Genomic DNA, 27,014 nt, shown 5'->3' with positions numbered 1-27,014 from the left:
TGCTGACACCATTAAATAATTGGGAATCTGCTTCCAAAAGTAAATCCAGAAACTTATGAACACAATTACAAAGCACTTCTCATATAAATAAAACAAAATCTAAATAATAAGGAAAATGTCCATTTTTCATGATTAGGTCAAGCCAATATAATAAAAATGACATTTATACCCAAATTCAATTACTTATTCAGTGCCCATACCAATCAAATTACCAAATAATTATTTTACTGAGCTAGGAAAAAGCAGCAACAAAATTCATCTGGAGCAACTAAAAGTCAAGAATATCAAGAGAACTGATGAAAAAAAATGTAAAGTGGTCTAGTTCTTCTAGATATAAAACTATATTATAAATTGCAGTCATCAAAACTTCCTGGTTTAGAAATGGAGTAATGGATAAGTGGATTAGGACAGAGTCAAAAGAAACAGTAAATGACTATGGTAATCTACTGATGGCATTAACAAAGACATTAACTTCTGGGATAAGAACTCACTATTGACAAAGATTGTTGGGAAAACTAGAAAATAGTGTGGTAAAAATGAGGCATAGATCGCATCTAATACCCTTTACCAAAAGAAGATCAAAATGAGTACAGGATTTATACATAAAGTGGGGCAGTATAAATCAATTAATAAACCAAGAAATATTTTTTCTGTCAGATCTATGGAAAAGGGATAAATTTATGATCAGTCAAGAAGTAGAGTACATTATAAACTGCAAAATGAATGATAACAAGAAAATACCTAATAGAAATTAATCCAAGAGAGCTAAAGAGTGAAATAGTACAGAAGGAGAAGAGAAGAGTGAAGATCTATGGTTAGAATACTATGTCAGGGAAAAAAAGGTATCAAAAACGTAAAAGGTGATAGAGTTATAAAGAAGATTAAACAATTTAGAGATTGTAGGCAACTGTGAAAAGAACAGTGATGATTGAATGATGAAGCCAGAATCTAACAAATTCAGAAAAGACTGAGAGGAAAGGAAGAGGAGACCCCAATTATAGATAGACTTCTTAAGGAGCTTAATCATTAAAGGAAAGAGAAACATAGGCCAATAGCTGAGGATGGTGTTAGTTAGAACAAATGAAAGTTTTTTTTAAAAGGATAAAGGAGATAGGGATATGTTTGTAGGCAATAAGAAAGTGACCAGTAGACTGGGAAAGTTGGAAGATAAATAAAATAGCAGGGAAAATAAAGGGGCAGTTTGTATAGAAGATAAATGGAATGACTCACTTGTAAATGTTGAGCGGGGTTGCCTTGATAATGAGAATTATGACCTTTTAATTTGAGATAGTATAGATTTTTCATTTCATGATTGATTTGGTCATTTTGTAGTACAATAAGTCCCAATAGTGTGTAGAAGAACTAAGATTCCATTAGAATTCACACAGTAAGAACCGTTATCACCAGTGAAGTATAGTTATGCCTAGTAAACAATGAGACTTTTTTTCATGGTGCTTATATTCTTCCTCACTAGACAACTCCCAGAGAATATTGACTGACATTCCCTTATCTTCTAATGGTTTTGAGCAATGATAGAACTAGTAGAATACATGTAGACTTTTTCAAAGTGATGGTTTTGAAGGAAAGCATCTTTTTATACTATTCCTTGTCATTGCAAGTTATAACACATTTGTTAAAAAAAAAACCTGCCTTCTCATTTTAGAGTCATTATACTAGGCTTCTTTCTGTTCTTTCATGCAAGAGTGCAAATATCCCTATTCCTAACTAGATACTATTCTCCTCAATTTTAGGAACAGTTACTTAGGAATATTTCTTCCTTTTCTTTAATAAATACTTAGTACCTACAAGAATCTAAGATGTATGAACTACTTTATTAAAACCTTGCATTTTCACAGTACATCATATTATTCAAAAGACTTTTATATATTTTGCCTCATTTGGGATTCACAACAGTTCTGAAAGGTAAGTTAAGAATTATTATGCACATTTTACAAGTGATAGCAGAGACTCAGTGACATCATCCCACTTTCCTCAGGTGATGTAACAAGAGTTTTATTTTGGAACAGAACCTAGTCTTCTCACTTCCAATTGTGCAATTTTCCCTAACCTTTTCCATATCATCTCATGGTATGGCTATATATTTATAATATTTACTCTATGTTAGTACCCACAGATAGCAATGGGCTCCCCAAGACCAAAAATGATTATGTACTCATTGCCCATTTAGGTTTTAGTTATAGGGTAGGGAGAATTAATAAATTAACTAATAGTTCATCTATTCTTTGTTTTAGTCTCTGTTCTCAAGTAGTGGGTTTATGCTTTTGTACAAACCTTATGGAAATCTTTCTACTGTCCTCTATTCCTATTTGAAGTCTTTGCCCTAGGGGGTGATAGTGCCACCCACTTATAATAATTTGTATTAACATAGGTTTTTATATTTGCTGAGATAAATGCAAACAAATAGAGGGCATTTATATTTCAGATTTGTCTTTATATTACTGGTGATTAATGCAATGTCTGACACAGAAAAGGTGCTTGATTTAATCATATCTATAGATAACCTGGAACAAAGGTACCAATCTGAACAATACGTTAGATGATCATATACTTAGATGAACCTCCCTTTCTCCAATAAAGTGCTTTATTTTCAATACGTTATCTAAATGCTGTGGCTCTGGTGGCAACAGAATTTTTCATTATAGCAATATTGAGGGCTTTTTTTTAAATTTTCATTTTCCTTGACTAGAACTGTCTGCAACATTAGTCATTAATGGAATAGCCTAGGTAACAACTCTTTAACAACTCTCTTCAAGGAACATAGGCTATGGCTATTTGTTCTCATTCATTAACTTTAAGGTTCAACAACATTTTCTGTGAACTTGCATACTGTTCTGTAAATTGTTTCCCACTAATTGGTCTGTAGGGATTATACTGAGGTTTTGGTCATCATTGTTGGTTGTCTATTTTGTGCTCTTTAAAAATATATGTACATATTGTTTTAAAAAATAAATATGCATTGCTATCTTTTGTTTTCTTAAAGGCTATTTTTTCCCCTATATATTCTTCTATTCCCCTAGACATTGAAAATCTTTACCTTTTTTGTAAGCAAGTATTACATAAATTATGGAAACTATACATAGACACATATAAGTACATTTCTTCTTCATTTAATAATTATATGATAGTTATACATGATCAGGATTAAAAATCTATTCTCTCACTTCATAGCTCTGTGACCTTGGACATCTCATTGAACTTTTCTGTACCTCAGCAACTTTCTAGTATTTGAACTTATTTCCTAAGTCATAGCTAGGGAGGGTTCCCATTGACAAGAAAAAGTCCTGACTTTGGAAGTTTCCTCTGCAGATGAAATCATAGATATTTTATGCATTTCATGTGGAGATATTATTACTACATATAATTCTTTAGCCTTAGCTCATATAACTTCCATCTTAAGTTTTATGCTCTAGGCAAACTTCCCTATTCAGTATATTACAGTTTACATACCTGTGTTCATACTCTGCTATGATTTAAACTAACTCCTTTCTCTTTTTCTATTGAATGACAAGTCATTTTTCAATATCCAACTCAAATGTCAATATATCATCCACAATTTCCTTGGAAAACAATGAGCATTTTGCTTATATACCATATACTCATAAATACCATATAATCATATAGTATTTTGTTCTATACCATTTAGATGCAGGCATGGCATGCTATTTTATTTATAATTATTTATGCTTATTCCTTTCTAAAGTATAAGCTACATGAGATTAGGGACTGCCTCCTAAACACTGCATCTCTCTTAACACCTAGCACAGTGCTATACACATACTAAGATCTGGATATTCAAAGAACTTTTATTCAACCCCTACTATATGCAATTATAGTATAGACACCATATTAAACTTTGGGCACTGGTAATATAAACACAAAAAGGGAAAAAAAACAGTTCTTATATATATTTCCATAATGTCAACTTCCAATATATTTCCATAATGTCAATAGAATCCAACAAAATTCCAATACACTAAATTGAAAGGTGATCATTTTAGTAGAGGATATTTATTTCTGCTTTGAAACTAATTGCTTGGATTTTTTTTGCATTTATTTATATTCTGTTTTTTTATAACTATTTCCTCCCTCATTCCTGTTGGTTTTTTTTTTTTTTTTTTAGAATCATTAATTTCCTTTAAAACCATTCAGGTGCTAGTGTCTAGACACTGTAGTGACTTCTTCTTTCCAAATTATGTTGTATTTGTTTTGTTTCTATTACACACACACACACACACACACACACACACACACACACACACAAACACACACACACACACACACATCTTTTTTTGTGTTACTATTTCCAGTACCTAGCACTGTGATAAGTAATGTATTAACAAATTAGTAGATGTTTAATTACTATAGAGGCTGCTAGTTAGCACAGTAAATAGAGTGATGACATTGGGAAGACCTGAATTCAATTTTTTTTTTTCTCAGACACAAACTGCTAAGTACTAGATAAGGCAAATCTCTGCAAATTAGGCAAATCCTCATTTGTAAAATGATAATAATGCTAAAGCATCCTCCCAGTATTCTTATAAGAATAAAATGAGGAAATACTTATAAAGAACTTTGCAAAGCTTAAAGATATATATAAAATTTTAACAATGTTTAGCTATTACTATTATCAGTGAATAATAGATTACTTGATTAGAAGATACATTTAAAATAGAAATGTGTCACTTCTCACTTTTCTTTTCTTTGGTGTTTGAAATATATTAAACACAAATTTATCAAGCTTTAATTAAGAGGATAGATAGTACAGAAACTGAATCAATGACTTCATTGGCAGAGGGAAAGTTCACAAGTTAAGAACTCCCTCAACCAAAGCACATTGGTACCTTTCCAGAAATTTAAATTCTGAGGTTGTCTAATAAGAGAATTAGAGGGGTGGCTAGGTGGCGCAGTGGAAAGAGCACTGGCCCTGGAGTCAGGAGTACCTGAGTTCAAATCCAGCCTCAGACACAATAAGTACCTAGCTGTGTGGCCTTGGGCAAGGCACTTAACCCCATTGCCTTGCAAAAACCTAAAAAACAAAACAAAAACAAAAACAAAAAGAAAGGGAGAATTAGAGAGAAAAGTTTTATTAAACAACCTCTTAAAATAAAATCTCTTCTAATTCTAAATGTATGGTGCTGTACTGTAAGAAGATAAGAAATGCTCTCTTGTATTAGACTTCTGGCCCTTTCAGTCAATAATTTTGTTTCTTCTACAACAGCAACATACAACAGCTTATACAAAACCTTAAGATTCACCCTTCAACTCTTCAAAAAGATATGCTGATTTGCTTGAATAGCTCCTCAAACTTCTAGTCTACTAAAAATAAAGCTATTCAATTAAGTTTAATTTGTCAATAAGTACCCATCTTTTTAACGTGTGTTTCTGCTTCAGATTCCTTGCTTGAAACTCTTTTATGTTTAAATCATATTCAAACATCTAATAAAAGGCACGAATCTATAGTTTCTCACCTTCTAGTTCATCTCATATTGCTTTATTCTGGTTCATGTCCTATGCTGAATTGTATTTTCTTCTTTGACTCTTCCAAAATATACACAGTAGTTGATCCTCTTTATCACTCAAATCTTAGATTTTCTTTTTTTTGAAATGCTCAAATAAAACCAGAATGCTCAGCAAAAGGTGATAGCTAATGAGGCATAGAATCACCAAGGGCTTTGTTCAAGCCTTGTCTTTGTGTCAGAGGCATAATGGTGTCACATAGGTAGAACACTGCACTATGATTAGGACAACAAAGGGAAATTGGACAAGCAACTCAAGTACTAAGCTATTCATTGCTACTATGGGCTTATGAGGGTAGAGGGACCATGGGGCAAAGGGGAGAGAATCAAGAAATCATGTTGTTCATATTCTGTCTAGTCTCTTGAAGTACATGATGAAATGGACTAACCCTGATACATTTGTGAATCATAAAAATGTTAAAAATATATATATATATAAATCCCAGATAGCTATTTTCATGTCATATATTTACTTGATCAGATTAATAAAATTAAGTTATATTAAAATGAAATTTGAAAACAACTTTAATAAATACAAATTAATTAAATTATATTTTACATAAAAATCCCCAAACAAATAAGAAAACAGTAATTTTATATTTTCCCTCTCATTGTAATTCTGGTTAATAAATTTAACAATATTTTTTCCCTACAGAACAGAAAAAAACCAACTCAAAGCAAAAGACTACATTCCTCTTACCCTCCCCTAAGTGATAATAAAAAGGAGGAAGTATATTCCAAATGGAATTATTCTTTATTATGTTTTTTACTGTGAGATGTACTCACATTTTTATTTGTTCCTTGAAGATGATTAATTTTTTGCTCCATACAAAAAGTGTTCAATTTTGGTGGGCCTTCACACTCAGATTGACTAAGATCTTTTTTGTTCTATGTTATCATGATTCTGCTTTCCTGATTGCCATTCAGAAGTAATTTCATTTCAAGTAGAAAGGAACCTTTTGAAAATCAGGTTTGCCAAAGTCAAAACCCAAATGGGATCATAAAGAATCAGCCACAATGAAAATACCTGATTAGCAATGGTCTATTTATTATGTGCTGGAGTAAAAAGAAAGAAAAATAAGAATATCCCATACTTCATAAAAATTTGGTTTTACTGGTGAGAAAGCAACATATTTACACATATAAGCAAATGCTAAAACATAAACAAAGTAAATACGAAGTAAGTATTTTGGGGTTGGGGAGGAGGGATACCAAGTAATCATATCTGCAAAAAATATAATCTATCTTTTCCCATGTCAAAACCCTTGAAATGAAGGGGCTGATTTGTCATCTTTAGACCTACTGAGCACATCTGTAGAATAAACGTCACAGCCCTAGCTAAATTTATTTAGACACAGAATTTGCACATTTGGAACTATGGTGTCATATTTGCATAAGTGATTTCTAGGTCTTTTGTGCTTCCAATAATTTTATCAGTAATCTTATCCATATTCTAACAGCAGTTTTTCCAGGCTTTTGAAATGATCAGGTTACAGGAAAGACTCAATTTTAGTAAGCTATACAAATTTATTTTAAGCATCAAAGCTGTGCACTGAATACTTGGCTGAATACTGAAAAGTGTTGACTTTGCTTATAGTTTTGCAACAGGGCATTTGAAATCATATGACTGTTTTCATGCGGACATTTGAACTCATCTTGATTATACCTGCAATATTTATGAGGTTCTAGGAAGCAAGAATACAGTATCAGCAGTTTTTAAAAAGCATAGTTTTCTCTAACCCAGGAGAAAATTGCAGAGGTAAATAATCATGAATCCTGTGACTTGAGGTTGTCTACAAGTCTGGATGTCTTTTGCAATTATTTGTAAAATATAAGCTTGCATTTAATCAAGAAGAAATTGGTTGCTCTCTCACTCAGGTGCAAAGTTAAGGCCATTATAGGGAAAAAGAACATGCAGTTTGTTGCCATGAAACTATTTCTAGGTAAAGTACAGCTATATCTATTGTAAGTGTATTAATCTTTCAGGATCCATTTATTCCAATGAAATATAATTACATAAAACTTTCTGGACCATAATATCATCTAACACTAGCAGCAAACACTTCACAGATTCTCACAAATATTTACCATCAATAATGATGGTGATATTTATTTTTCCAGAAAAAATTATGGAAAATTTCTATTTAGTCTTTGTAATGTATAATTTTTATATTTGTTCTCTCTACACAAAACTTCATTGCCTAAAAATGCTCAGGAGAAATCACTGTGAATTAGTGTGGCATTTAAATCACTGAGTGTCTTTTAATTGTAACCTCATTATATGAAGGAAGCTACAAATCTCAAATATAAATATAAATTATAAAAGCATTTAATAAACATATAAAACAAAAAATAAAATATTCAAATTCCCTAATCTTTACCAAAACAGAATACAAAGGAAACACAAGGGCTAATGTTTGTGTCCCTTTTCAGGCTTATTTGAAGTTCTGACATATTTGGCTATTTTCCATTACTTTCTTTTTTTTTTGTTGTTTGTGTGGGTGTGTGTGTGTTTGCTTGTGTATATGTGGGTAAGAATGACTATGTGTGTTCTTGTTGATTTGATTTGTTTTCTCTCCATATATGTTTTTATAAATTTGTTTTTAGGTTTCATAACTATCATTTTATGACATTATATTATGTGAATTACACTATAGTAATTTAATTTTATTCAATCATCAGATTAGCAGATACTTTTTTGTTTCTTTTTAAAATAATTACTTTAAATTGAACTTTTATGATCACGTTTGTACAGATAGGTTCTTTTAATTTTTATGTATTTTTTGAGAGTAAAATCAACAATAAAAATCACTGGAATAAAAGTATGGTATGTTTTGTGACTCACTTATCATATATAAATTTCTAAATATTTTTTATTCCAAATTATACTGTAATCAACAACATAATATTAATTTCCTTGTCATAATAATAATAATAATAATAATGATAATGATGATGAAAATAATAATAATAATAATTGATTTTATATCAATTTTGTTTTCATTGCCTTTTAGGAGATTAAAAGGTAATATGGTTTTCCATTAAATTTATCTTATTATCAAGGATTTTGAACATTTTTTCATCAAACACTTTAGTATTCCTTTCTTCAGAAATTATTCACTTTTCCCTTAACTGTTGCTCTATTAGCTAACTTTTTTATGCCACCTGCAAATATGCACACTCCTTTTGTTATATCTGATCTGACCCCTTCACATGTATAAGATTGTCTAGGCTTATTAGAAGGTTTTTGGGGAAAATCTAGGGAACTGCAAGCTCAATATGAAATAATGGTATGATGAAACAGTCTAAAAATATGATCTTGGTGTGCATTAAGATGGTCATACTTCTACGAATGGGAATGATGGTGGTGGTGATGATAATTTCACTGTACTCTATCTCTTTCAAAGTATTCTAAAATACTTTGTTCAGATTTGAGTGGTATTGTTTATGAAGGATATGGATAAATTAGAGTGATGACACTTCATGTGCATAGAATGTTTTTCTCTCCTCAATTCCATCTAAATTCTAGGTTCAACTTAAATGGTACTCTCTCCATGAAATTTTCCCAATTTTCTTTTTGAGAAATGATTCTTTTCCTCCCTCTGTCCCACCCTTCTTCCTTCCTTCCTCCTTTCTATTTTCCTTCCTTCCGTCCCTTCCTTCCCTTTATTTCCTCCCTTCCCTCCCTTTCTTCCTTGTTTCCTTCCTTCCTTCCTTCCTTCCTTCCTTCCCTGCTTCCTTCCTTATTTCTTTCCTCCTTCTCTCTTACAATCACCCGTTTTAAATGTTTATTATACTCTGATGAAATTATATTCTTCTTTATAGTTTTTTTGTAATTTTTAGGTCTGTGTTTTATTCTGCATTGTTCACAAAGTCCATAAGGGAAGAAACATTTTACTAATTATCTTTGCTAATCCTACAGCGTATAACACATAATGCTTCAAGTAAAAGTGGCATTCAGTAAATGATTGCAAAGTGAATGAAATGGAAATATAAAATAATGGTTAGCATAATTTCTCTAAGTACAGGTCTGCCTAAATGCTTAATGAATGAAAGTCAATTGCAGTGCACACTTTATATGATACTGATATTGATAAAATATTTCATACTGTTTTATTAAAGTGCTAAAGATGGCTTACCAGTTCACATTGTTATGAATTACAAATCAGTATGTGCTTAATATGTCTATATACATTTGCAATTTTTCTCTTCTAATAATAAGGAATAGTCTCTTCATATTGAATTTAATGTTTCTTTTTATAGACCACTTATTTTTACTTTAATCTTTAGTAAATTTTAAAAAATGAAGAATTCATATTTCATTTTTAATAGTAGAGGCATATATACATATAAAACCTTCACAATGATATAAGCTTGCCTATTTTGAAAATTAGGTATAATAAACATTGGTGGACAATAAAAAAGAATAACTGAAAATATTGCAGGTTACTTGAAAAAAGATTTAATTTAACTATGGGAACATAAGAGCTGCCCTACAATTTTCAAGGTTGATTGTCTAGAGTGCCTTTATGGAAGACATTAAATTGGTCACTTTGTTCTCCCATTCTTCAGTTAAGCTATTGACAATTTTACAAAAATACAAATATCAATTTTCTAGACTTTCTTAATGCTTATCATACATAGGTGGGATATGGGCATGAAGGCTGTGTAATAAAAAATAAATATTGAAAATTTATATATTTTAACGCTGCCATAGACATGTTCTGAGTATATATATATATCTTAGAGTTGAGATAAATAGTACCTAGAATATATCAATGTATCTCACATTTAGAGTAATGAATACAAAATCACAGATATTTTATAAAGTTACCAATAATAGATGTAGCTTGGTATATGAAAAAAAAGAAACTGAATCTGTATTTAGAGAAATTGGGTTCAAATCCTAATTTCATTAATTAGCATCTATATGATTTTCACTTCATCTTCCTCTGTCTCTATTTCTCATTATCAGAGTTATGATATGGTGGAAAGAATGCTGAAAATTCTGGCATTCATGAATTTGAGCCTAGTTCATCTATCAGAGAGTAGTTTGAATGAGTTATAGAAAATAACATAACAAAATTGGTCAGAAATATTGGAGATAGACTAAAACTCGTCAATAAAGTACAAAAAATGCCTTACAAACCTTAAAAATTTCTGTTATTATTGTTATTTTATATCTAATCTTTGTTATTATTATTAACTCATCCTGCAGTACAGCAGCAAAGAAGAAAATCAGAGTTAATTCACACATACATTTTCATATGCAGTTATAGAACCTCAAAAGCAAAATAGAAATAATGCAAATGGTTAGGAGATTGTTTAATTTCCAGGGGATACCAGTATTACCTTCCTGAGTCTACCAATCAATGATGAGAAGTTAAAGAAAATTATTAAATATTATATACTGAAAAGCAAAAGAAAATATACTTTGCCAAAGGGAACCATAGAAAATTAAAATGAATTATCTACAAAATTAATGTCCTTCAGGTTTTCACTCTGAGAAAACAAGAATCAAATAGAGTTTTTGGAATTCAAAAAGCAACAAGTAAAAGAGATTTAGGAAAATAAAAAAGTGAAATAGCTTGGAAGATCCAGAATTCACATGCTTTAATAAGAAGATAAGGATATTGCTTTCTGGAAGTTCTAATTTTCTTTGAGTTACTAAGGGATCAAAGAAAGATCATATACATATATTATATAATATATGTATATATATATGTGTATATGTATATACATATTATATATATATATGTATATACAAAGGAAAAGGAAAAGAGAGGGAAATGAAATAAATCAATACTTGAAATCATTTAGGGAAAAAATGAGTGTAAAGGGGATGGAGGGTTTTGAGCATTTCTTGAATTCTTTTGCCTAACCTAAGTAAAGCATTACCAATAGTGAAATATGAACAAACTAAATAGACAAATGAAGACTACAAATTGCTATGATAAATGAGGAATCAGATCATAATTCAGTGGTGTAAGCTATGTAACAAAAAAATTAAATTAAATTGCAAAAGATAAATCAGGTAATCTAATTATTTAAAAAATAGCTTTTACACAGAAAAAAAGATAAAGGATCATTCTGAAATTTAAAATTTTGCAATTTTTCTCAATAAATGTTTTAATAGTCATTGGAAGTAGGAATACTTAATCAGATATCATGGAAGACAAAGTGAACTTTTGATTATATAATATTTTTAAAAATTAAAAAAATTAAAAAAATATTTAAAAAATCAAAATCTTTCTTACAACTCTTTGTTAATATGTTTTAATTCTGTTTCTTAAATTAAGGATTATCTTTGATTAAAGGCTATGGCCTGCTCATACTCAGCATGTGTCTTTCCATTCCAATAACTATGTGATATTCCTTTTTAGTTCTTTGGAATTGGTTGTTTTCCAGGTCTTACTGCCATACAGCAACACCAGGAGAAGATAGGATCTTTGCTATTATCAGAAGCTTGGGGTCAATAAAGTGCTTTGTATTTTCCCAAAAGTAATTCAGCCTGCTCTCCTTTCCGTTTTCAACATGGTATCTAGCTTGCAATCACTGAAGCAATATTGATCATTTGGCATTTTATAGTATACTTAATAGGTGCTGTCATAAGAATTATTCATATTCAGAATGTCTAAGCTATGTGGAAAGAAAAGATTTCAAAATATGTTGACATAGCAGAAAAATCAGAATTGTGTGAAAACAGGATGAAGTATTTATTATCAAGGCAGCTAGGTGGTACAATGGATAGAGCCAATGACCTGGAGTCATCCATCTTCATGAATTTAAATCTGACCTCAGATAATTACTTGCTGTATGATTGTACAAGCCATTTAACCCTGTTTACCAGTTTCCTTATGTGTAAAATGAACTTTAGTATCTTTGTAAAGAAAACCTCTTATGGGGCACAACGAATTCTTGAAATTTATCTTTATAAAATAGAATTTCAAACTTAGTCATTAATAATAACTGACATGAAAATAGAACTTTAATGTTTGTAAAACACTTTATGTCATTTGGCTGTCAGTATAACCATATTGGGTAATTACTGCAGTTAATACAATGCTTATTTTACAAATAATGAAACTGAGATTCACACAGATTGTGATTTATTTATCATTAAAATATCTTTGTTATTAAAAGAAGTATTTGGACCCAGGCTTTCTTCATTCTTAAATCTTTTGCTCACTGTTTTTTAATAAGAATTTGAACTCCAATTTTTAGATGTAAGATTTTTTTTGCTAGCTTTTTTTAATATTGAGTTACAATCTAGTATAATATTATTATTGGTTTTTCTTCTGTTGGGAAGCCTACAGCAAAATTCTGCATGAATGCATTAATGAATCATGAGCTCCATCCCACACTGTTTCTTTCCAAGAAGGCTCCCATGGTTTTTTCTACTTGCTAAAAGGACAATTTAAGAAACATTAAAAATCATTTTGCCCAGAATGAATGCATTTCCCACATATACAAGATTCTGTTGATGGAGTTATGTCCCTATTCAAGTAGGTAGTAGGAAGATGGCTTCCTTTTCATATTCAAGTTATTTGTTTTCTCCCTTTGAAAGTAATGGTCAAATATAATTCAAGTCAGAAATCACTGCCTACATCTTTAAAAAAGGCTGTTCCTGATTGAAATTTCATACTAAGAAAATATCTCAAATGTCGTTTAGTCCAGACCACATCCCTAAAACAATGTCCACCAAAGAATATCTGACAGGAGTTCATGACCATTCAGTTTTGAGGATGCTGATTCATGGATAGACAGGTCAGATCAACTTCCTTCTTAAATTCCAATGATTTTCTTCTTTTGTTTGCTTTTGCTTATTGTAAAAAATTATAGCCATGTATTTGGGAACTAGTTTGATTTTTTATCCTTTTAACTACTTTTAAAAAATTTCAAACATTAAAAATTTATAGAAATCAAATGTCAGTGCTATTTGACATACCACTATTGATTACAGAAAAAAAGTTGATGGGGATTTCAGAATATCTAAAAGTTTCAATGAATAGCATGGTAAGGAACCATTGCCTTAAAGGCTATTTATTTTAAAGGTTTAGAATTAAATTACTATATGGCTTTGCCTCCTGAAAAATATGGCCATGTATGTGAAGGGCAAAGAAAATAATTCTTGAATTTTCCATTTATTTATGCATATATTCATGTAAAATAATAGGAAAGATTCAGGTCACTGAATTTGGATGAATCTATTTGCAATTTAATATCCCACTCACTTTTCATAACTATTCTGCTATTCACATTTGTGATTTCATCAGTACAAGAACTTCCAGTGTGGGAACTACCTGATGCATTTTAACAACTTCTCTTAACTTAGTGCAACTTTCAAGACATGCCTATAGGAAAGTGAATTTCAGTGTGCTGCCTTTTGTCTCAAGGCTAGTAAATGTCAGAAGTAGGGTCAGTTCTTCTTGAAGCTTCCTTCTACTCACCATGTCATAGTGAATATTTTCAAAGAATTAATTCAATTCCCACTTGAATTTCATTATTAATAGCTTTGGCTAGATGATAAAAGCATCTGAGTGCCCACTCCCTGAGGTCACTAGAATTGTTTAACACTTCAGCCAGTCAATGCACACTGAAAAGACACCAGTAATGTGTCACCCTTTGAAAAAGCTACTTCATTCTGAATTTATAATTTCTTCTTAGTTACTAATTGATTTTGCAGCCATTGAGCCTTAGCAGCAACTAGATTCTATGTTAATGTTTCTTTACTTTCAAAAGTAGGATAATAAAAATGATTACATATATGTGTGTATACATATGTATATTCTCCAAACAATGCATGATAGGAGAATCAGAGAATGAATGCAAAGCAGTTTTGTAGATAAGAATATATGATAAATTAAATAACTTTTTAGAATACTTTAAAATTTAAAAAGCATTTCAAATACAACTTTTCATCAAAAATTCTCTACTGAAGTAGACAGTGTAAAGCATTATTACCCACAATTTATGAATGAGGAAATTGAGGCATAGGGAAGAGGTCTAGCTTCTGACATGATAAACTATTTTTTTTCACATTTTGACTGATACTTCTAATCTGAAATAATCTGTCTTTCTTTGAAATGTACAGATTAATTTATACCTCTGATGTGCTAATGTCATATTACTAATTATAGTGTGTATAGTACTTGAGACAAAATTTGCTTTTGCAAGTTTACTGTCCTAGGAGGCAAAAACTAAATGAGCACAATGGCCATATCTGAAGAATCTTTCCTTTTCCCCACTGTACCTATCAGAGCAGATTATGACGGGGATGTACTTACTAAATGATTGCTATATGAATGCATAAGTGAATGAATGAAATAACAGTTTGAACCCAGATTTTTTAAATTAAAATTCTAGTGTCCCTTGATACAAGATCAATACATCATCATAACAAGAATACTAGAATTAGAATCAGAAAACTTGGACTTTAATTTTAGCTATGCAAATTACCATGTTGTGTTCTACATGATAGAACTCTGCTCTAGTCATTTGACTTTTAGAATGTTATGTTCATTTCTGAGTGATGTTTTAAGAAAGGCATTGCTAAATGAGAATGTTCAAGAGAAGATCACCAGGATGAGGAAGAGCACTTAAGATTTTGCGTGTAATTCAGATAAAGGAATGGCATGCTTAAGATAGAGAAGTAAGAAAAGATATAAATTATATCTTTCACATGAAAATATCACTTGTTTTCAGAGAACATAATGGGAAGTAATTAGTGAAAATTGCAAAAAGATTAATTTAAGCTTCATGTAGGAGGGGAAAACATTATTTCTATTAGAACCTACCAGAAGTTATGAGGGGTGGGGGTGGGGATAGTTTCTGCTTTAGGAGATAAAAATGATATTATTAGTAATGCAATAGAAGAGTAGTAGATAACTCAAGTAGAAATGAGGGCTACTATATACATAAGTATCCATATGTGGTACATATTGACTTAGAAAGCCATATATGTTGCTTTTTGTTTTTATTAATACATCAGCCCATTTAAGATAGGAACTACATTTTATCTGGTTTAAGCAACACTAGAAAATGTTGTAGGCCATTTATAACCTACAGGCTGCTCTGCTTTAGACAAGAGTATTTTGGATTGTAATTCTGGAAGATCTCAGTTCAAATCCTAAGTGATCTATTTAATAACTGTGTCACTAAGAATACACCTTTTAACTTCTCAGCTTCAGTTTTCTTATATGTAAAATGAGAGCATTGGATTTGATATTTAATAATGCTCCTTTTAAGTATAAATTCTATGAACTATGAAACCCATAGTGAGTACTTCATTTTATTATGAATTCCATTTTAGGTTAAAATCATGCCTTCTATGTTATAGAATGTTGACCAACAATATATCTAAATGAATAGAAATGAAAAGGTTATTATTATTGGTAACAAAACAATTCATACCAAATATAGTTTGAGCTGAATGTGTATGCTTCAAGTATGAAAAATGTGCATGGATATTTATTGCTCATGGACTAAGCATATATTTATGAAATCTTTGAACTGTAATATTATGTTAAGATAATGATCAAATAATGATAAAAGACTGCATAAGTAATAACACTGGGGCAGTTTGTTTTATAAGTAGTTACATTTAAGTAAATTGATTAGACAAGTTATTTGGATAAATAAACATTGAATTACATTATCTCAAATTTTAAAAAAAGCAATAATCTAAGATATTTATGCAAAATTATTTCCCAAATTATCTATGAACACACATTAATAATGCAGCACAAGAACACATGCATTATGGGAGAGCTGATTTACATAGTGGCAAGATACATTGCATAGTGAAACTGAAATACTATATTCTTAGGAGCCTTTGCTGTTGAAAAATATTAAAATCATCATGGATAAATTTAGACACCATTGTGATCAATAAAATTATTCAGCTGGACATCCCAGTCACTCCTACAACATAACCAAATAAAAATAGGAGTCATGTTATAGCCTCTGCTTTTCTTTATTCTTTTTAGGTTTTAAGTATGTCATTGTTCATCCTGGTCTATTGGTATCACCTTTCCCTTTAAGGGTTCACCTACTCCACATTTTTCTTCCTATTGGACATAGTCAATTGGGTCTTACCTTCCTGACTCAAATGTGAACCAAGTTGAGTCACGACCATATCTCCTCAATGAACTAAGGGGCCACATCACCAGCTTGACCTTGGCATTGTGAATATCCCAGAGATAGATGTTTTCATGTGTAATCTGCATTGTGCATTCCCCATAAATATCTAGATTTGGTGTAGGCATCAGATACACATTGAATCGTTCTGGAAAGAGAAAAAAGAAGATAATGGAGGTGAGATGCCAGTAGTTAACAATTTATGATTTCATTACTTCAAGTTGGACACATCCTGCTGTTCAGCAATCATGCATATCTACCACTACTACCTTCTTTGATGGCATTGATGTTTATTGTTGAACAAAATTTTTACAGTATTCCTATCTTTCATAAGTATCTATCATTTATTACTTTAGATGTTTACTTTTGTTGTGTGATATAACAGTCTCATTGCTTCACCTTTCCAATCATAAGAGGATAAACTTTAGGATAAACTTTCCTTTACCAAGGAAATGGTTTAGTTTTTCTAGGGCTTATCATAGTGACTCATGCATTTTTTTAAACATGCTTTGTTTGATAAGGGCACTAGGTGGTGAAGTAGATAAAGCAGGAAATCTGGAAGACAATTTCCTGTTCAAATCTGGATTTAAACTCTGAGCAAATCATTTAACCTTGCTACCTAGCTTTCCATATTTTATAGATGATGCAATTAAGAAGGAAATATAAAGCAAAGATATACCAGTATCTTTGAAAAGAAAATCCCAAAATGGGATCCCAGAGAGTTTGCCATGGCTAAAACAACTGAACATTTGATGAATTTATAGAAATCTCTGTATTTCTCTATATATACACTTGAACAGGCTTATATGTGTGTATGTATATACATACACACATGTTTATGTGTCTGTGATTTCAATGAAAAATCTTCTCAGTGGAAAAACTCTCTAACCCATTTCAGATTGATCATTCATCTACATTATCTAGTCTTAGAGAATTTTCTGGAAACATTGAGAGGTTATAAAGTGACCTATTCATGGTCACAAAACTAGTATGTGTTACAGATAAGACCTGAACTCAGAACTTATCTAGAGCATTACCACGTATGTTCTAAAAATATATCTCCCTAACATTTCCTTTATTTACTTGATTGATACAGTTTTCTTAGGTAATTTATGTAGTTATGTAAATTTTAAAAATTAAAATTTATAAAATTATTTAAAATAAAATTTTACTCAGACTCTATCATAATCTTAAGACAAAGTGTATCATTGTACCACAAAAGATATTTAATAAGATAACCAAATTAACTAATAGATATTTACCTAGAAAAATATATTTTTAAATTCTATATGAGCAATGTACATGTTGATTTTGAAGCATTTGAATTACTTATTGTTTCTTATATTTTCAGTTTAGAGACATCATTTTTATTAGGTAACCAGGGGTGATTAAAAAAAACAAATTGCAGCTTTCCAAAATATTCCAGGCATGGTAATCTGAGAACTCATTTTAAAGAAGTGAATTCCAATCACAGTTTTGTAATATTCTAGTATATCTCAAGAGATATGTACAAATACCTCTTTTGTATATACTTCTTGGGAGATTTTAATTCAATTTCACTTAAGAAATAAATGTAGGCTATAGAACACTTTCTTAAAGAAATGGAAATTAAGGAATGTTGCAAACTCAAATGATAAGTTGCCACAACTAAAAAATATAAAGGTTTAAAATTAGCAGCTATTATTATTTGAGATAATTTAAACTGTGTAAAGTTTTAAGGGTAAAATTGTAAGATTAATTATTCTGAGTGGTTCAGAGACATAGCTGGAAGAAAAATGGATTATCCAGGAATATAATGTTTATTGTCAATAAAGATTTCAGGATTTTACAAAAGGTTAATGTTTGCCAGTATTAGACTAGGTCTGATTGAATGCTAAAGTAGAGACATTTTAATAAGAATTTTTGAGAATAAAGACTAACAAATGACAAACCATATTGATATAAAATCAAATTTTAATATATTGATATTCACATTGTCCTGAAACTAGTGCTGTAATTTTTATGTATTAATCTTGGAAATTTTTCTAACAAATGAAAAATCAAACAATTTAGATTTTATTAAATATTTTGTTCCATAAAAAATATATGAAATCCATTGACTGCAAAAATGGCATTTCACATTTAGAAGACATAAAATGAGAATGAAGGCTGATTACATGATTTAAGGTATCTTAAAATTTGCCATCTAGCTGATTTAAGAAATAAGTAATAGACATTCTTTTTTTAATAGATTTTTTTTATTTTCATCCATATGCACATGTATATTTTTAGGTTAAAAAATTTCCTTCCACCCTCCCTTCCCACCCCACTCCTCTCAGCTGTAAACAGTCATATTAGCAGTGTACATACATATTTTGATAAACATGCTTGCAAGTTAGGTATTTTCATTATGAGGAATTGGGATTGAGGAAAAGAGGTACATAAGAGGTAATTTTTGTAAAATGTTTATCAGATTATGAAGAGTTCTTTTTTTGTTTGTATGTGTGTGTCTTATTTTGTTTTGTTTTGCTTTGTTTTTCTTCCCCTGGAAGGGAATAATAAAGTTCATAGTCAGTCTAATACAATTGTTATAGTTCTCTCAACTGCAGAGAGGAGCTCCTTCTATCAATGCTGTCCATCTCACAACTTTGTTGATATAGAAATTATTCTCTTTGTTCTACTCCTTTCACTCAGTATCGGATCATGTAAGTCTTTCCATGCTTTTCTAGAGTCCAGCCATTTATGGTTTCTTATAGAACAATAGCATTCCACAGTATCCATGTACCATAACTTGTTTAGCCATTCCCCAAATGTTAGACATCCACTCAATTTATAATCTTTGCCACTACAAAAAGAGCTGCTATGGATATTTTGGAACATGTAGGACTTTTTCCTTTTTTATAATTTCTTCTGGATATAGATCTAGAATTGTAATTGCTGAGTTAAAGCATATGAACAGTTTTATTGGATCCCTTTACAACTCTACCAGCATTACATCAATGTCCCTATCCTCCCACAACTGCTCTAACATTGATCATTTTCCTTTTTCATCATCTTGGTCAATCTTGATAGATGTGATATGATACTCATTGTTGTTTTAATTTGCATTTCTCTAATCAATAATGACTGGAGCATATGATTATATATAGTTACTTCATTTGAAAACTGTCTGTTCATATCCTTTGACCATTTATCAATTGGCAATGACTTGTGACCTTGTAAATTTAAAGCAATTCTCCAAATATCTTTATATATCTATCTCTATATACCATTATCAGAACTAGTTGTGAAGATTATTTCCCAACTTTCTGCTTTCCTTTTAATTTTGGCAGAATTTATTTTATAGGACAAAATCTTTTTAATTTAATATAGTCAAAATCATTCATTTTGCTGTTTATATTGTGTTCTAATACTTTATTGGTCATAAATTTATCCCCCCCCTTCCATAGATCTGATAGATAATTTCTTGGTCTATTAATTTGTTTATATTGTTGCTCTTTATGACTAAATCCTGTAAACATTTTGACCTTATTTGGTATAAGGTGTGAGATATGGATCTATGCCTAGTTTTTGCCATGCTATTTTCCAGTTTTCCCAATAGTTTTTGTTAGATAGTGAGTACTTAGCCCAGAAGTTGATGCCTTTTGGTTTGTCAAATAGTAAATTGCTGTTGTCATTTACTGCAACTTCTTGTGAACCCATCCCTATTACACTAAAACATTACTCTATTTCCTGATGTTTGATGACTGCTGCTTTACAGTACAGTTTTGCATCTGGTAGAGCTAGACCACCTTCCTTTACATTTTTTGTCATCAGTCCCTTTGCTATTCTTGATCTTTTGTTGCTCCAGATGAATTTTGTTACTATTTTTCTTCGCTGAGTAGAATAGTTATTTGGTGGTCTGGTAGGCATGAAAACGAATAAATAATTTAATTTTGGTAGAATTGTCATTTTATTATATTAGCTTGACCCAGCCATTAACATTTGATAGTTTGTCAATTATATTATCATATATTATTATATATGAATTTATTTGTGTTCATACAGTTTATAACTGTTTTCATACAGTTTCTGGATTTGTCTTAGGAGATAGAGTTCCAAGTATTTAATATTGTCTACAGATATTTTAAATGGAATTCCTCTATCTCTTGCTTTTGGGCTTTGTTGTTCATATACAGAAATGCTGATGATTTATGTGGGTTTTTTTTTCTATCCTGCTACTTTTCTGAATTTGTTAATTGCTTCAAGGAGTTTTTAAGATGATTTTCTCAGGTTCTTTAAGTATATCTTCAATTTATCTGTAAAGTGTGAAGGTTTTGCTTCCACATTGCCAATTCTGATTTCTTCAATTTCTTTTTGTTCTCTTATTGCTACAGCTAGCATTTCTAATACTATATTGAATAGTAATGGTGATGATGGCCATCCTTATTTCACCCCTGATTTTATTGGAAATTTTCCAAATTTATTCCCATTACATATAATATTTGTTGATGTTTTAGATAGATACTATTTATTATTTTAAAGAAAACTCTATTTATTCCTAAAATTTCCAAGTATATTTTATAAGAATGGATGTTGCATTTTATCAAAGGTTTTTTCAGCATCTATTGAGATAATCCTAAGATTTCTGTTGGCTTTGCTATTGATATGATTAATTATACTGAGTGTTTTCTAATGTTGAACCATCCCTGCCTACCTGATATACATGCTACCTGATCCCAGTGTACTAACCCAGTAATAAATTGCTGTAGTCTCAGTGCTAAAATTTCATTTAAGATTTCAGCATCAATATTCATTAGGGATCTATAATTTTCTTTGTCTGTTTTTGTTCTTCCTGGTTTTGGTGCCATCACCATGTTATTGTCATAAAAGGAGTTTGGCAGAACTCCTCCCTCACCTGTTTTTTTAAAAAAATAGTTTATGTACAATAGGAATTAATTGTCTCTTTGTTCTTTAAATGTTTCATAGAATTTCTTTGTAAATCCATCTGTACTTGGAGATTTTTCTTAGGAAGTTTATTAATGGTTTCTTCAATTTTTCTTTCTAAAATGGGGTTATTTAAGTAATTTAAATTTCTTTTTCTGGTAATATGGGCAGTTTGTATTTTTGTAAATAACCATCCATTTCATTCAGATTATGCAATCTATTGGTATATAGTTCTGCAAAGTAGCTCTGAATTATCTCTTTAATTTCCTCCTCATTTGTGATTAATTAACCCATTTCATTTTGAAAACTAGTAATTCAGTTATCATTTTTCTTTTTTTAAATCATATTAACCAAAGGTTAATTTTAATTGGTCTATTTTAATTGGCTTTTTCATAAAACTAACTCTTAGTTTTATATATGTGATCAGTGCTTTTCTTATTTTTTCATTTTATTAATCTCTCACTTGATTTTCAGAATTTCTAATTTGGTATTTAATTGAGGATCTTTAATCTGTTCTTTTTCTAGCTTTTTAAATTGTATTCCCAATTCATTGATCTCCTCTTTCTCAGTTTTATTCATATAGGCATATAGAAATATAAAGTTTCCATTCAAAACTGCCTTGGTTGCACCCCCAAAATTTTGGGATGATTATTATCATTTTATGGATAAAGTGATTGATTATTTCTATTATTTACTGTTTTATCCACCCATTATTTAAGATAAAGTAATTTAATTTCCAATTAGTTCTTGGTTTATCTTTTCCTGACCCTTTATGAAATATAATTTTTATTGCAACATGATCTGAGAAGTGTGTATTTATTATTTCAGTCTTTCTGCATTTGATTATAAAGTTTTTGTACCCTAATTCATGATCAGTTTTGGAAAAAATGCCATGTACTGCCAAGAAAAAGGTATATCTTTTCTATCCCTATTAAGTTTTCTCCAAAGGTCTAACATGTCCAAGTTCACTAGGATTTCATTCACTATCTTAACTTCCTTCTTGTTTATTTTGTTGTTAGATTTATCTAGTTCTGAGAGAGGGAGATATTAAATTTTTCTTTCTTTGTCTCCTTATAATTCACTCAACTCTTCCTCTAGGAATTTAGAGGGTCTATACATAGGTCTATACATATTTAGTAATGATATAACTTCCTTACCAATAGTACCTTTTAAGAAGATGTAGTTAGTTTCCTTCCTTATCCCTTTTAATGCAATTGATTTTTGCTTTTTATTTTATCTGAAATTCAGATTGTTACCCCAGGTTTTTTTTTACTTCAATTGCCATATTAAATAGTTTGCTCCAACCTTTTATCTTTAAACTGTGTATATCTCTCTACTTCAAATGGTTTCTTGATAAAAAAAAAATATATTGTAAGATTCTGGTTTTTAATTCATTCAGCCTTCCACTTCCATTTTATGGGACAGTTCATGCTATTCATATGTATAGATAAGATTACTAATTCTGTATTCCCCTCCATGCTATCTTTCTCCATTTATATTTTCTCTTTCCTTTTCTCTTATTCTTCCTGACCAAAATTTTACTACCTTTCCCCTTTGACTTTTCTTTTAAAAATTTAATGTTGGGAGACAGAGCCAAGCTCTCTCTCAAAACTCATAAAATAGAGACTCTAACTGAATTTTCCTGAGACAAAACCCACAGAGGGATCCAGTGAGGCAATTCTCCAGACCAAGGTAACCTGGAAAATAGTGGAAAGGCCCTACTCCATGGGGTTAGAGGGGTGGCCACCAGAGTGAAGGAACTTCAGCCTCCTGGAGGCAGCCCCAGGAAACCTGGGAGCCACAGCTCAAAGCAGCTGGGACAATTTCCTGACTACACCCCGGGGAGCACTGGGCACAACTTGAAAGATCAGAAGGGGACCTCTGAAAGAGTAGGACAGGAAGCCCAGCCCTCAGGTCACTCAGTGATCATAGGTGGCAGCAGCAGCCCAGATCCAGGAACCAGAAGCAGGCAGAGCCAGTAAGCAGGAGCCCTGGAAACTGAGCCCTGAGTGTTGAACATACCAAGGGTAGGGGAATGGAGATAGACTTCCAAGGTCTGTCCTCTGTGCCTGGAACAGGACTCTGGGGCTCTGACCACATTCAGAGCCTGATCACAGTCTAGGCACCCCATAGAACAGCAGGACCCCCCACCTCAGTCCCATAGCAGAGGGGGGTGCTTGTTGTCATTCACAGACCAGAAGGGAAGACAGAGCTTCACACATGGAGATCCTTTTGGGGAGGTGTCCCAATAATACTCAGTAGCTCAAGAAACACCTCAAGACCAGGCACAGCCTGAGGAAATGAGTAAACAGAGAAAAAAGAGGAAATACTTTGTCTATGATTCCAAGAAGGATCAAAATATCAATCTGAAGATGAGGAAGTACAAGCTCCTGAATCTAAAGACTGCAAGAAAAAAATGGGAATTGGGCTCAGGCTATGACAGAGCTCAAAAAAGATTTTGAAAATCAAGTGAGGGAGATAGAAGAAAAACTGGGAAAAGAAAGGAGAGAGATGCAGGAAAAACATGAAAAAGAAGTTAGCAGCTTAGTCAAGGAGATCCAGAAAAATGCTGAAGAAAATAGCATGTTCAAAACGAGCATAGGTCAAATGGATAAAACAGTTCAAAAAGTTATTGAGGATAAGAATACTTTAAAAAACAGAACTGGCCAGATGGAAAAAGAAATAATACAGCTATCTGAGGAAAACAAATCGTTCAGATATAGAATGGAATGAGGGAAGCTGCCGACTTTACGAGAAATCAAGGCATAATACTTCAAAACCAAAAGAATGAAAAATTAGAAGAAAATGTGAAACATCTCTTTGAAAAAACAACTGATCTGGAAAACAGATTCAGGAAAGATAATATAAAAATTATTGGGATACCTGAAAGTAATGATCAGGAAAAGAGCCTTGATATCAATTTTAGAGAATTCCTATAGGAAAATTGCCCAGATATCCTAGAAGCAGAGGGCAAAATAGAAATTGAGAAAATCCACTGAGGTGGCTAGGAGACCAAATAGCATATACATTTAATGGGGTATAGACATCTAGAATAAGAAGGAGAGAAGAGGGATGGGGGAAGGGGGAGAATGTGAGTGATGGAGGAGATGGTGGACCTTGGGGGAGAGTGGTCAGATAGAACACATTTTCTTTTTTACTTCTTGCAAGGGGCTGGGATTGGATGGCCTGTCCGGGACCACAGGGCCAGGCGGTTACTGGGCCTAAGGGCTGGTATGTGGGCTTGGGACCTCTTGGCCCCAGGGCTGGTGATCTATCTGCTGCGCCACTCAGCTACCCTGCCCTACATTTAAGAAGAAGGAGAGAGTGAAAAGAGAGAGAAAATATAGTATATGGTAGTGGGAAAGTACGAATGGAGGGAGTTGTGATTAGCAATGCCAATGGTAGAAAAATATGGAAGTAGCTTTTGTGATGGACTTATAAAGAATGTGATCTACCCACAACAGAGCTGGAAGTGTTAGAACACAGACTGAAGCACATTTTATTATTATTATTATTATTATTATTATTATTATTATTATTATTATTATTATTATTATTATTGTTGTTGTTGTTGTTGTTGTTGTTGTTGTTGTTGTTATTATTATTATTATTTGGGGGTGCAGGGCAAATGGAGTCGGGTGGCTTGCTCAGGGCTGCACAGCTGGGTGATTGTTTGGTGTCTGAGGCCAGATTTGGGATCAGGTGCTCCTGGCTCTGGGGCCAGTGTGCCATCCACTGTGCTACCTCGCTTCCCCTGTTATTATTATTTTTTAATTTTAATCTTAATTTTTCTCTTTCCTTTACTTTATTGTTCATGAGGGTCTCTATTTTTTGAGGGTGAGGGGGTACTATGTTTACTCTTAAACAAGAATATTTTAGTAATGTATAAGAACACATCATTTGTACAAAATCAAAAATAAATTAAAATTCATGTAAAAAAAACACTCTTCCCTTTCTCCACAAAAGTATAGCTCAAAGTTTCCTTTATATAGTTATTCCTTCCATACTGTGGGGATTAGGAGCTTTGTAAACCTACAATCTGGAAAATCAGTGTAGAACTTTTTGGCCTTCCCTTCATTAACAGAGAAGAAGTTTGAATTATTATAATATTAAAAGATAAAATATGTTGCTATAATACAATACTATATATATACATATATATTATTCATTTCTGATTTTCTAAGCTATTTCTGTCATCTTCTGGCCTTCATATGTCATCTGCAGCTTCTGCAAACCCCTCCCCCCAAATTCAAATTTAATTTCTTATGCAAGCCACAATGTATGGAAACCATGAAGGGGAAAATCATGATGTGGAAAGGATAACTGTACATATGAACAGAACATTTTGGATCCTAGAAGAGATATCTATAACTATTCCACATATGTGCCATATGGCACATAGACATATATATTTAATTCAATTTAATTAGTGCCAACATTTATTAAATGATCATGTATATAAGGATATGTATGGATAAAGCTGAGGGTACAAATATAAATATACACAGAACTTGTCTTTAATAAGCTTAGTATCTGTGTTGAAGTCAAATAAATTTGTGGATTTTTTTTTAACTTAAAAACTGTGGATGTTACTAGACCTAAAGTGAAAAAAAAACATAAAAAAGAAAAAAAAGAAAAATTTAAGTTTTAGTTTATTGTGACCTAAAGCTTTGCCTTCCCTTTTACCAATCCTTTCTTCTCTTATTTTCCCTTTCCCAGTTCCCCCTCCCTTCCCTGTAGATTAGGATAGATTTATAAATCCAAGTGGGAATGTATCTTATTCCCTCTCTGGGTAAAATCTATTGAATAGAATTTACTCAGCATCCATATTCTCCCTTCTTTCTCTCTAAAATTATAAATCTTTGTGCCTCTTCCCTTGTGTTATTTATTGCTCTAGTACTATTAAGCTGTTATTATCAATCACATTTTGATTATTTGATTGATAAGCTCACATTGTTACCAAGGTATCATCACACATTGCTTGTTTGACTGTTTGATAAGTAATTTTTTACCTTACGCCCCCTTCAAGTGTCTTTCAAGTGCACACAATCCTCCCATGAGCCAAAGTATTATCCAAAGCCATATCATTTCTTGAAAAATTTGTGCCCCTACCCCCAGGGCTATTTTCTCTCACACTTTACTCCCCTTCCCCATCCCCTCCCCTACCCAGTGTCAGGACACTTAACTCCTTGTTAAGTAAAGTAAAGCCTATTTTCTTTTTTAATTTTCTTTTTTATTATACAGAGATGATTTTTATACATTACTAAGATATTCTTGTTTAAAAGTAAACATAATACCCCTCCCCCTCCAAAATATAGACCCTCATGAGCAATAAATGAAAGAGAAAAAATAAAAATAAAAGAAATAATTAGAAAAATGTGCTGTAGGGTAGCTAAGTGGTGCAGCAGACTGATCACTGGCTCTGGGGCCAAG

The 27,014-nt window shown here is 31.6% G+C and overlaps 1 protein-coding gene across 1 annotated transcript in view; it reads right to left on the bottom strand.

Moving 5' to 3' along the window:
- Window positions 1-27,014, bottom strand: part of DOK6 (docking protein 6) — a 709,371-nt gene that overhangs the window by 271,358 nt on the left and 410,999 nt on the right. Inside the window, exon 5 of the mRNA XM_074201732.1 lies at window positions 16,635-16,824. Within this exon, the coding sequence (XP_074057833.1) occupies window positions 16,635-16,824 (190 nt within the window). The remainder of the gene's footprint in view (window positions 1-16,634; window positions 16,825-27,014) is intronic.

This window comes from Macrotis lagotis, chromosome X (assembly GCF_037893015.1).
Source record: "Macrotis lagotis isolate mMagLag1 chromosome X, bilby.v1.9.chrom.fasta, whole genome shotgun sequence".
Taxonomy (NCBI): domain Eukaryota; kingdom Metazoa; phylum Chordata; class Mammalia; order Peramelemorphia; family Peramelidae; genus Macrotis; species Macrotis lagotis.
This window is presented reverse-complemented; position numbering and strand designations above follow the sequence as displayed.